Below are 13,248 nucleotides of genomic sequence, written 5' to 3' on the forward strand. Positions count from 1 at the left end.
TCTTGATCTCAAAGGGTTCAGAGAGACATCCTTGGAAATTTACTTTGGATTTAGTATTAATTAGTGTTGCCCTTATTATCGCTAGCAGTTTCTCATCGTCTCCCATTTGTGCAAGGACGTTAAGCAACACATCACGGTCGATGGAGTCGTATGCTTTCCTGAAGTCTATACTGCTAATAATAAGAGTTGGCGTCTGGCATTTCTTAGAGGGAGGTCCGTTTACTGCCTGCCGAGGCGGGATAAAGGGAGTGGCTCTGTGGTTGCCATGGACACGAGGGTGGGGCGACTGAGGTTGCCATGGAGATAAAACTTCAGGGCAGCTCGTCTTGCTGGGAGTTGCCAAACCTGTCACTGTCACTGATAAGAACCTGACTGTTTGTATAAGAGTGGTCGCAAATGGGACGACACCGCCTGGCCAGGTAGTCTACAACAGATCACAGCGGTCAGAATGAAGGAGGGAACAAGTGAGCCGGAAGCGAGGGGTAAGAGCATGTAGAAAGGAATGCTGGAATGTGGCAACATCGTGAAATGGCACGTGTAGTGCTCCTCCCTCCAACCTTACCTGTCAAACGCCAACTTTAGTTAAGACCTATATACAAATGTAGATAAATAGGTTCGATCTCTCAGCATATGGTATCTTATTTTGGTTTTTAGGTTAAGTATTTGTTCTGCACTTGATCGGCCTTTCCGGAAACCTGCTTGGTATTCCCCGAATTTGTGTTCAACTTGCTGTTCTAGTCTTTCAAGGATGGATAGTGACAGTATATTGTAGGCTACTGACAGAAAAGAAATTCCACGGTAATTGTTCACATCTCTTACATTTCCTTTCTTGTGTAAATGATGGATCAAGGCTAGCTTTCAGTCCTCTGGTAGTTGTACTTTATCCCATATATCTACAATGGTTCGGTGTAGGATGTCAATTGCTTCTTCCGGGGCATGTTTGCACAGTTCCGCAATCATGGAGTCTTCACCAGGAGCCTTGTTATTTTCCATTCTCATTATGTGTCGTTTGATTTCATCGCGATTTGGTGGAATATGGCAGGTTTTGGCTCACTGGTTTGTTTGTTTTGATGGAATGGGCTGGTTTTTCACAATTTAGAAGGTCGTTAAAATACTTAGCTAAGATTTCGAAGTTTTCTTCATTTGATGTTGCAAGAGTTCTACCTTTCTTTAGAAAGCAAAGGGAAAATGCCTTGTATCCTTGTACCTTCTTTTTAAAATTTCTGAAGTATTCACGGGTCTCACCTCTATGAAAATCTTCTTCAATCTTGTCCAGTAGTTTCTTTTCATACTTGCGTTTCTCACTGCGTATTATTTTTGCTGGTTATGCTTGTTGTGTTTTGTACATCTTCCAATCTTCTTCTTTTTTCGAGGTGTAATACTTTTCCCAGGCATTCAGACGATCCCCTAAGGTCTTCTCGCAGTTATCGTTCCACCACGTGTGCTTCTTCCCCTTATTGATTTCGACCAATCCTTTTGCAGCCTGTATCATCTGCTTTCTCGTGCTGTTGAAGTTTTTTTTTTCCACTGGTTGGGCAAGTTCCTTGAATTCATTCACTCTTTCTCTGAGCTTTTTTGTGTCAAAGCGAATTATGGTAGGTTCATTCTTATTTTTATTGAGAGGGATTGGCCGAAACTTGATTACTGATATGTAATAATCTGAGTCTATGTTTATTCGGATTTTTAGCGTCTGTTCATGATTTCCGGACTGTATCTTCGAGATATAGCAACATGGTCTATTTGGAATTCTCCTGTTGTTTCGTTTGGGCAACTCCATGTCATCTGTTTCCTTGGTAAGTGACGAAATTGTGTTGACATCAGTTGGAGGTTACGGTTATCACATAGTTCAACGAGGCGTTCTCCATTCTTGTTGGTTCTTTTGTGTGCTGGGTAGAGCCCAACAACTTTCCTGTGTTTCCGTTTACGTCCTACCTGTGCATTAAAATCACCCATTAGGATCTTGACGTGATGTTTCGGGATTTTTGCTAGTCTGGCATCCAGGACGTTCCAGAATCTATCTGTGCCTTCCAGGTCTTTTTTTGTTTTGTTCATTAGTTGGAGCATGTGCATTGACTAGCGTATATGTTTTATTTGCACAACGCAGGTATAGTAAGCATAACCTATCATTAACAGCTTCAAAATTTGAGACTGACCTAAGGATTCTGGTGTTGGCAGCAAAAGCTGTACCGAAGATAGGGTTTTTCATTGCTCTCTTATGGGATCTGCTCTTGAAGAACCGATACCCTTAAGACTCATACGTATCTTTGTCAGTGAAGCGAGTTTCTTGCAGAGCCATTACTGCGATTTTATTTTCGTGGAGGGCATTGGTCAGCTGTTTCATCTTACCAATTTTTATTAGACTGTTTATGTTGAACGTTGCCAAAAAAGGCTTAGATATGGGTTTCAGCTTTCGTGACTGTTCAGGATTTCCAAGATGCTCCGACTCGTCTTTAGTATGATGTTGCATACCCTCCAGAATCCGAACGGGATGCATGCGTCGCTTGTCGGTGACAGGTGGATTTATTTGAAAAGTTGCCAACTGGGGTATTAACTTCATGTCTTTGTTTTACCATCATACTTGAGAAGCTTTAGCTTAGCTTAGATCAAATTGCTCATTCTGAATACAGCCAAGGTTGTTAGCCCTGGAGGGCCTCAAGACGTTCTTCGGCTACGGGCAGGCATTTCCTCCTTACCCGAATAGTTATTAGTTATTATTATTATTATTATTATTATTATTATTATTATTATTATTATTATTATTATTATTATTATTATTATAACATATATTATTCGTGGGGGCCATCTAGGACCACGTTAAGTCTTGTTACATTTCTTTTCTGTTGTTTGTCTCGGTTTAGCCCATCCGTCAGTACCTTTTTGCGGAAGATATCTCTATTGAAGGCATCTTCTTGTTGTATATACAGAATTTTGAGGTCTTATTTGGTGTTCGTAAACCAGGGCATTTTGGTTTTGGGTTTGGACTAATAAAAGTGAAAGATCTGTTTAGTCAGGTTGCTACCGTGCATTCGTTTGAGATGACCGTAATATCGTGCCCGTCTCTTACGGATTGTTTCTGTAATTTTCTCTATTTTACTGTACAGTTCTTTGTTGGATTTTTTTTATGATGAGTGCCATTCTCGTAATTGCATTCCATGATACTTCTGACGATTTTGCGCTCATTTCTCTCCAGTTCTTCGAGGAGTCCTTTATTAGCATTTAGATATCCTGTGACAACAAGAAGGCACGTGTTCGTGCAGCAACATGTGGTCGCGCATTGTCCTGCTGAAATATGGTGTCTGGGGTATCGTGCAGAAAGTTATGGCTACGGGTTGCAGGATGACATAAATTCATATCAAACTGGTCACAGCGCCTTGCACACGCGCAACAACTGTGATTTGTGGTTGTATCCAATAGCGTCCCAAACCGTAAGGCCTTGTGTTGGCGCTGTATGTCTTGTGGAAATCCAGTCAATGTTATGCCTCTACCCCTGTCTGAGGCGAACCGGAATGCAGCCATCATTTTCAAACAAACAGAACCTGGATTCGTCAGAAAACATTATCTGCTGTCATTCCCTTCCCCAGTGACGTCGTTGCATATACTATTACTGTCTAGGATATTTATGCACATTAGTCCAAGGTAGGTGGAAAAGTCAACGACGCGCCGGTAAATGGCGCTGCCACTCCTGGTAGTCTACGACGTCTTACACTGCACCACTGTTGCGCCAGAGCCGAGGACGACAGAGATCTGCACTGCAATACCATTTGGTTATGATTGATTATGATTCTCGTCACGTAGGCTGTAATTTAATGAAGTATAAATTACCGGCATACGCCGGGAGCACTTGTAATGTAGGCAATGTGCCGAGCCTAAATTATCAATCTGTAGACTCTGAACAGACTGCGAAGGGACATTTCAAGCATTCGACTGGAAGAGAAGTAGGCTATAGTCTTAGTAAAGGCAAGCTAGCCGTAAAATTTCAGACGGTGAGACTTTTTCATCCGTGGAGGAAGACCGGGTCTGCGTAACGAACACTAGACGGTTCAGACAATAACGATTTCAGGGAGTGCCGTGTTCGATACTCGCGAAGTGCGTCGGGTACCATTTATGATACTTCGCCGCTTAGTAATAATGGTTCTTAGTTCAGGAAGAAACGAATACAATTCGATGAATGTGTAGATGGTCCTAGGCACCTATAAGTCCGAATACCTGCATGTTCTTGTGTACATTTTCTTAAAGACGTGTGTGATGTATAAGTGCATAGGATTAATTCAGCTCCATGTCCTGAAGGCCAACAGCATGTCAGAGTAAGGTGGATGGGAGACTAAGCCTTTGGTCCGTCCAACGCCAAGAAGCCTACACAAAGATGAGTACCATAATATTGAACCCTTAACTTACCATTCCATCGTTGGTCGGCCACAGCTGCTGCAGTAGAGCAATATTGAAGCCTTAAATCTTGGGGTCGTAGCGGGAATAATTCTGTCACGATCTTAACCAAACGATGGGGTTCAGAAGAGAGTCTAACAACTTGAAATGAGGAGCAAAAATGTGCTTACTAACTTTTATTGAATTAATTAACTGCACAAAAATCATTTATATAAAATCATGGGCCAAGAAAATATTTAATTATTAATATTTCAAACGCAGTTATATTGCATAGCGTTAGTTTTATTAATTACAGTATTGAAGAATTTTCTAGATTAGTGGACAGCAAAAACTAGAGAAAGTGAAAAAAACTGATAATCGGACACCTACTGATCCAAACGATAACTGAGAATTAATCCACACGATCCGTGGGAAATATGACCTTCAACAAGTAGAATGCCGGATTTACTCTTAACTAAGGTGGCGTGCATTGTTCGAATTTGAGACAGGTAAGCACGACATAGCAACATGTGCTTGCTGCATGCGCAACCACTATTACGTATGAGCGGAGCGTGTAATCTAAATGCCCCAGTGAGCATTGTGGTTCATCCAGATATGAGTCCGGTTCTGTGGATGAATGGTTAGCGTGCTGGCCTTTGGTCCAGTGGGTCCCCGGTTTGACTCCCGGCTGACTGGGTGATCTTAACGTTCATTGGTTAATTCTGATGGCTCAGGGGCTGGATATGTGCACCGTCTTCATCATTGGAATTCGTCATAGGTAAGGGCCCCACCCTCACAGAGGCTCAGGTCGCCCATACGTCTTCAACTCGAAAAACCTGCACCAGGCCTCTTCGGAGACCACACGACATTATTATCCGGATATGAGTAAGTCCTTGTTTACAAAGAGCAAAGGCCGTAAATTCGGAGGTATAAAAGGGTGATGGAATGGTTCGTGAAGGGTTCGGTGGATGCAGAGTGGTTCTCGGCCCACAAGTGGCCATGGCTACTCCGTTGTCCAACAGCTCTGCACTCAGACCGGCCAACCGAGAAGAAGTGGGGTGGCCACGGCTCTACTGTGGCTCTACGCCACTGTATTTGGGAGACGGAGAGGGGCGGTCCACACAGTCGGCTGACCTGAGAATGGTTTTCCGTGGTTTTCCATTCTCCCGGTAGAAGGAGCATGAAATTAGTCTACCTACTATGTCAGTAATTGCCAGACGTACGTTGTGCATTCCAGCAAGCGGCGGAAGAAACTTCAGTAAAACGGGAATGCTTGTAAGGAGTCCTAGGAGTTAGCTAGACGCAGACCAAGTCAATGACCTGTTATTAATTCATAACAATAAAAATTAGTTTGCAATTCATTCCCAAATTGGAGCCAGAGTTTTGTAAAAGCCATATCTCCTTGGATAGAAACCTTAATTAATTTTAAAGTCTATCTGAAACTTCAAGCCTCCGTGGCTCAGGCTGCAGCAGGTCGGCCTCTCACCGCTGGAATACGCGGTTCATATACAGGTTACTCCATGTGATATTTGTGCAGGACAAAGGAGAGGCGAGACAGGTTTTTCTCCGGGTACTCGGGTTTCCCTGTCATCTTTCATTCCAGTAACAATCTTAACTATTATTTCATTTCATCTGCCACCCATTAATCATTGCCCCAGAGGAGTGCGACAGGCTTCGGTAGCCGACACAATTATTATCCTCACCGCAAAATGGGGGTTTCATTAATTCAATCTCTGATCCGGTCACTGACTGGAAAATAGGTTGTAGGTTTTCATTCATTTAACTTTATGTGATATAATGACGTATTAATTTGCACAGTTTGTATAAAATATATTTGGTATGGCTAGTAGTGAAATATATGGTTTATGCATTAACAATGTGTACTTAGTTAACGTGTATAGATCAGTGAAGTACGCTAGCCAGGAGGAATACACGTGGCAGCCCGTGAACTTCATTGTCTATTTCACCGACAGGAGTGATATTTACTTCAAGTGATATTTACTTCATTACAGTATTTTCAGTTTTTCTTACATACGAAGCAGAAAAACAGTCTACAAATATGAGTGACTGACGGTATTTTCACGTCCAATCATGAGTCCACTATTGCGGCAAAAGCGTAATATTTCGAGGAATAAAGGTACGCGAGAGAAATTTGAGTACGGATAAACAAGAACGGAGGGAGGCGAGCACTTATACCTGTGACTCAGACAGTGCGTGAAGGAGCCAGTATCAAGGGAGAAGGTCGAGCTCGCCTCGCCTCTGAGAAGCGATGTTCGGTCATGGCCATACTCAACAAATATGAACCGAGCATAGAGCGTGTTTTGCATGACACTAATAAGCTGTCAGAGCAATGTTGGCACTTACGTGGCCTTGGAGCAGAATTCAATGTTGTTAAGTCATCATTCTTAAGTACGTAAATACACTCACTCTCCAGATAAGCAAGGGACTACTCCTTGAGTAGCCTCAGACAGATCATAACACCAGTCAACGATTGTCATAGATCCTGCTCTGAGCCAGAAAGATTACAATTCTGAGTGAAATAGGAGTTTTAGGTAATGTTATCTTATTCAGATCCATTCAATTCGAAATAAGTTGTAGTATATATTTTTCAGATTCATGTGGGTGGTAGTTCTCTTCATATATTGATAACCTAACGTTTATTTCAGTTAAAAGAATTGTAAACTGTGAAACTCTGTGCGATATGTGGATAGAGACATGAACATGAGTGTTTATAAATTTAAGACAAGGTCGCAGTCGAGAAGCCCATGAATTTGAAAGCCAAGTGAAAATTACTAAATGGAATTAGTTGATAGGGAAACTAGCAGAGTGACTTACAATAATGTAGTTTGTATTATGTAAGAGGAGGGTTAGATCGTAGTCAACACAGATTAAGCGTTGCTCTCTTTTCATTCTGACCAGTAGCATAAATGGGCAGGTATGCAATTCTGTAGCATAAAATTAGTAAATTTAAATTATTTTTAGCTCAGCAACTAAGAACGCTACTTAATACTTCTACATTATTAACATATATCCATAAAAGTCCATGTAAAATCGTTGATATTTTTAGAGAAGGTAGTTGGCCGTGTGGTTAGGGTCGCGTTATTATTATTATTATTATTATTATTATTATTATTATTATTATTATTATTATTATTACATAGTTACCAAACACCATCTCATTGTTGTTGCGACATATAAACCACCATGGAAAAAGAAAAAAGGAACGTACTTGTTTTCAAGACTGAGCAATTCAGATTAATAGAAGTAAAGATCAATTTTTGATGGTTTCAGCTAAAATGATACGCCAAGGTATCTTGAGAATTTGCAGCCTGTACCCAGAAACACGAGTGTGGGTCCTTAAGAGACAGACCAGTGCTTCAGCAATACAACATGATTATAAAAATGTGAGGCCCTTCGAGGAGATACCAGGACCCAAGCCATCCGAAAACAATTGGACATTCATTCCAGGAATTGGTGAGTACTCTTACATTAATGAATCAATCAGGCATCATTCCTCTCCATTTAAGACTGTCGTCCAAGTAGCAAATTCACTATCACTTGTTTACTTAGACTTAACTTAAGTGACCGCAATGAACATGGACATTTTTTATAAATGACTCCTTCTTAGTCATAGGATTTCATTATACACCAGTGCATTTAAGAAATTGAAATTTACATTTAAAAAATTAAAATGAATAACTGAATGGTTCAGCTGTACTTTCGTTCAGAGGGCTCTGGGTTCGATTCCCAGTCGGGTCGGAAGTTTAACTACTTTCGGTTACTTCCTATGGCATGCGAGCTGGTCGTTTCCATTCATGTTAATTCATTTCATTCATCTGTATACAAAATGTCACACAAACAACCACCACAGAAACACTCAATGGTGAATATATCGTACTACATGGGATTGGCATCAGTGAGATCATACGATCGTAAAACTGGGTTAAATTCAGATTAGTGCTGAACGAAGAGAATTTAGGAAGTTCTTTTTCTTTTCAAGTTGATTTACGTCGCACCGACACAGAGGACGGGACAGGGAGGAGCTAGGAGTGGGAAGGAAGCGGCCTTGGCCTTAATTAGGTACAGCCGCAGCATTTGGCGGGTGTGAAAATGGGAAACCACGGAAGACCATCTTCCGAGCTGCCGAGAGTGGGGTTCGATCCCACTATTTCCTAAATACTGGATACTGGCCGCAATTAAGTGATTGCAGCTATCGAGATCGGTATTTAGGAAGTAGATCTGGAGCAATACAAGCCGGACACTTAATATACGTTACAGTAATTCACATTCCATAGAAAACGCTGATCTTTCGAAAGCATCAACGTACACTCACATTTGAAAGCAAATTGTATCTTGAGTTAAAGATTTGCGAAAATTTCAAGTTAAATTGAAAAAGAATGAAATTTATTTGTGTAATGAGTCTTGGGAGGGCATTTTTTCATGTGGAGAGTACCAAGTGGTGAAGTATAGAATTTGAGAAGCACAGTTTTTAGATAAGTCTTCACTCCCTAATATTTCAAGAATCTCTTATAGCGGGCTATTTGACAAATATAGAAAATTCAAACTATTCATATTATATCACCAGTAAATTTAAGGCTTTTATGTATTTTTTTCTTTCAGGAAATTTAGCAGACCTCGACTTCAATATAATGTCACAAGAACTTTACAAGCAGTATGGAAAAATTGTCAGGGTGCCCGGTCCACCGGGTCGTAAAGATATGGTTTACCTGTTTGATCCTCAGTATATTGAGACGGTGAGTTTTCATCATTTGAAATACTTGACGCTGTTTTTTTAAAGTGTCTTCAAATCTGTAATGAATCTGAAATTGGTAAATGGGCAATCTTGAAAAATAATTTCGTGTAAGTACGTCAGGATAAAATTGAAGTACCACCCTGACTGAATATATTCAGTTGGACTCTTTTAGCTCTGATCTGCAAGGATATGATTTTTCACGCTGTTATACATACTTTACAAGGGTTATTTAATGAAATCTATCAGATGGAAGGAACGGATCATGTTGGGTGGAAATGTTGTAAGAAATTTGGCCTATTCCGACGACGTGATCTAATAGCAGACTGTACTGTAGATAATGTTTGAGTACGTTATGGAAATTAGTTTTCCCAACATTAAAGTACGGTAACTTTCATATCTGGATAGTAAGAAACTTAAGAGAATTGAATTTTGGCAAGGGCAATAACTGACAAGACTAAAACAGTTGGAACATTGCAATCAACTACTTTGGATGGGTATTCTTGATAAGTGGTAGAACGGTGAACGAAATCAAAGAGAGATCTAGGAAAACGAATACATAGAGCTCGCAGATTTCCTTCATATTAAAAAATCACGGGATTACTCATTTTTTGGATATGATTGACAAGTAATGTGTTCCCAAAGAAATATGATTTGCTAAACTATCAACTTGCCGTGAGTGGTTCAGGCGCTGGCCTTAAGACCCCAACTTGGTAGGTTCGATTTCGCCTCAGTCGGGTGCTCAAATACGTCAGCCTCATGTCGATAGATTAACTGGCATGTAAAAGAACTCTTGCAGGACAAAATTCCGCCACCTCAGCATCTCCGAAAACCGTCAAGTATTAGCAAGTGGAATGTAAAAAAAATACAAATAACATTATTAGCTAACATGTGTTATCAGTAAGGTGATGTCAACCTCCATATTGTAATGCTTAAAAGTATTCGTTGCCATCCTCGGAGAACCGGGTTTGATTCCCGGTACTGCTAAAAATTTAAGACTTTTACGATGGCTGCTAGGTGTATTAAATGGAACATGGAGCTCACCTTCGTCGGGTGTGTGCCTGAAAAGAGATGTACCACCTCTGGACGAGGACACGAATTAAGACCACCTCCATAGCTTAACGGTTAGGACTATTAGCTGCCATTCTTGGAGGGCCAGGTTCGATCCCGGGAACTACCAGGAATGTCATAAAGGCAGGGGCACTGTTATGGGGTGGGTGCCTGAAAATAACTGCAACAGTTCGGGATGAGGACAAGAGTTCACTTTCCTTCTTTAGTTGGCAGATGGAAGGCAGGCTAAAAATCAAGAACGTGAATTATAAATGACGTTGAAAGGATGTAGATGTGATATTTCGCTATTACCACTAAACCGTATATTATTGATACATTATTGATACGACGTGGGCCGAAATCCTGCACTTTGTTTAACTGAACCGTTTTCTGAACTTTATGAATAAGCATGTCACTCTACCACATGCTTGGTCTCGTCGAGCTGGTAGTAAGATATCGCTAGGATGTATACACTGACTGACAGAGCAAATGCAACACCAAGAAGGAGTGGTTCGAAAGGGATGACAGTTGGGGAAAAAACAGAGACGGCACGGACGAATAATTGATGTTTATTTCAAACCGATATGCAGGTTACACAATGCGCACGGCATCGACTCAGTAGGATGTAGGACCACCGCGAGCGGCGATGCACGCAGAAACACGTCGAGGTACAGAGTCAATAAGAGTGCGGATGGTGTCCTGAGGGATGGTTCTCCATTCCCTGTCAACCATTTGCCACAGTTGGTCGTCCGTACGAGGCTGGGGAAGAGTTTTTAAACGGCGTCCAATGAGATCCCACACGTGTTCGATTGGTGAGAGATCCGGAGAGTACGCTGGCCACGGAAGCATCTGTACACCTCGTAGAGCCTGTTGGGAGATGCGAGCAGTGTGTGGGCGGGCATTATCCTGCTGAAACAGAGCATTGGGCAGCCCCTGAAGGTACGGGAGTGCCACCGGCCGCAGCACATGCTGCACGTAGCGGTGGGCATTTAACGTGCCTTGAATACGCACTAGAGGTGACGTGGAATCATACGCAATAGCGCCCCAAACCATGATGCCGCGTTGTCTAGCGGTAGGGCGCTCCACAGTTACTGCCGGATTTGACCTTTCTCCACGCCGACGCCACACTCGTCTGCGGTGACTATCACTGACAGAACAGAAGCGTGACTCATCGGAGAACACGACGTTCCGCCATTCCCTCATCCAAGTCGCTCTAGCCCAGCACCATGCCAGGCGTGCACGTCTATGCTGTGGAGTCAATGGTAGTCTTCTGAGCGGACGCCGGGAGTGCAGGCCTCCTTCAACCAATCGACGGGAAATTGTTCTGGTCGATATTGGAACAGCCAGGGTGTCTTGCACATGCTGAAGAATGGCGGTTGACGTGGCGTGCGGGGCGGATGCGCCGATCCTCGCGTGCTGACGTCACTCGGGCTGCGCCTGGACCCCTCGCACGTGCCACATGTCCCTGCGCCAACCATCTTCGCCACAGGCGCTGCACCGTGGACACATCCCTATAGGTATCGGCTGCGATTTGACGAAGCGACTAACCTGCCCTTCTCAGCCCGATCACCATACCCCTCGTAAAGCCGTCTGTCTGCTGGAAATGCCTCCGTTGACGGCGGCCTGGCATTCTTAGCTATACACGTGTCCTGTGGCACACGACAACACGTTCTACAATGACTGTCGGTTGAGAAATCACGGTACGAAGTGGGCCATTCGCCAACGCCGTGTCCCATTTATCGTTCGCTACGTGCGCAGCACAGCGGCGCATTTCACATCATGAGCATACCTCAGTGACGTCAGTCTACCCTGCAATTGGCATAAAGTTCTGACCACTGCTTCTTGGTGTTGCATTTGCTCTGTCAGTCAGTGTATATCCCCGTTGTCTGTGTTGACTCCTCCATCTTGACCAAGAAATAATCAAACCTGAGAATCGGGTCTATTACATCCTTTTCGCCTGGAACTGCCATTACACGATGTTCCGTGGACCTCTTCGTGTAGGTTTGAACCTTTTGTACGAAGTTCTTCAGCAACGAAGGGCCCCATTTTACGGTGGCGGGAGTCCCACAAAACATCGCCTAACGGACAGTAACCAAGGACTTAACCCTGCATTTTGCCCCCCTTGCAGCATCGCCGGTAGAGGTTACCTCCAAATGTTCGTCCGGAGCAGTTCTACTGAACAACTTGCTTTACGTCGCACCGACACAGATAGGTCTTACGGTGACGATGGGAGAGGAGAAAACTAGGAGGGAAAGGAATCAGCCGTGGCCTTAATTAAGGTACAGCCCAAGCATTTGCATGGTGTTAAAATGGGAAACCGAAAACCATATTCAGGGCTGCCGACAGTGGGGCTCGAACCCACTATTTCCCGGATGCAAGCTCACAGCTGGACACCCCTATCTGCACGGTCAACTCACGCCGTCGGAGCAGTTCTGACCGCGGTAAGGTTGGGTCTTATTTTAATAGCTTCGCAACATTCACTGCTGGGAAAGCCTTCGTGATGTTTTATACACCTGCTAGCAGGTGTTATTTTATTTTATTTGTTCATTGAAATATTTACTTCAAACTTTTAAACACACAAATAAGGTACATCTTGTTGGGCAAATATGGGTTGCACTGAACATGGAAGGACTTTAACGATTAAGTGTTTTTAATGTCCGTTATTATAACATATAATCCAATAGTAAGCACAATCAGAACATCTATATATAAAAATTAAAATGATTATTCATTTAAATGGAATATTGTATAATTTCCACCATTCAACACTCAATATTATATAAGTACACTAGCAAGATACCCGTGCTTCGCTACGGTATTATACTGAAATTTATAATTGAATGCTTATTGTTTTATATATAATCCACTGAAATTCGCGATCTGACTGGTTATCTGAGAGAATCAGCCAAAATTCGCAATCTGACTCGTTTTCCAAGCAATCGATTTCGTACTTCCCGGGCTAGGTCCAGGTATTCCACCCGGTCAGTTGGGTCCCTAAACCTTTGCCATCTTTTCCTATAAGAATTTTTAATATGGACCAAATCCTTGAGGAGATCCGGCGTGGTGTCCTTTTGGGTGCCTTGGCG

At 42.6% G+C, this 13,248-nt stretch overlaps 1 protein-coding gene across 2 annotated transcripts in view; it reads left to right on the forward strand.

Annotated features, from left to right (window-relative positions):
* Positions 1 to 7,657: 7,657 nt before the first annotated feature.
* The window catches only part of LOC136872032 (probable cytochrome P450 49a1), a 57,344-nt gene continuing 51,753 nt past the window's right edge, over positions 7,658 to 13,248 (forward strand). For both annotated transcript variants that reach the window (XM_068227304.1, XM_068227305.1), the window contains exons 1-2: positions 7,658 to 7,836; positions 8,983 to 9,116. In XM_068227304.1, the coding sequence (XP_068083405.1) occupies positions 7,659 to 7,836; positions 8,983 to 9,116 (312 nt within the window). In that variant the 5' untranslated portion in view covers position 7,658. The remainder of the gene's footprint in view (positions 7,837 to 8,982; positions 9,117 to 13,248) is intronic.

This window comes from Anabrus simplex, chromosome 4 (assembly GCF_040414725.1).
Source record: "Anabrus simplex isolate iqAnaSimp1 chromosome 4, ASM4041472v1, whole genome shotgun sequence".
Classification (NCBI taxonomy): domain Eukaryota; kingdom Metazoa; phylum Arthropoda; class Insecta; order Orthoptera; family Tettigoniidae; genus Anabrus; species Anabrus simplex.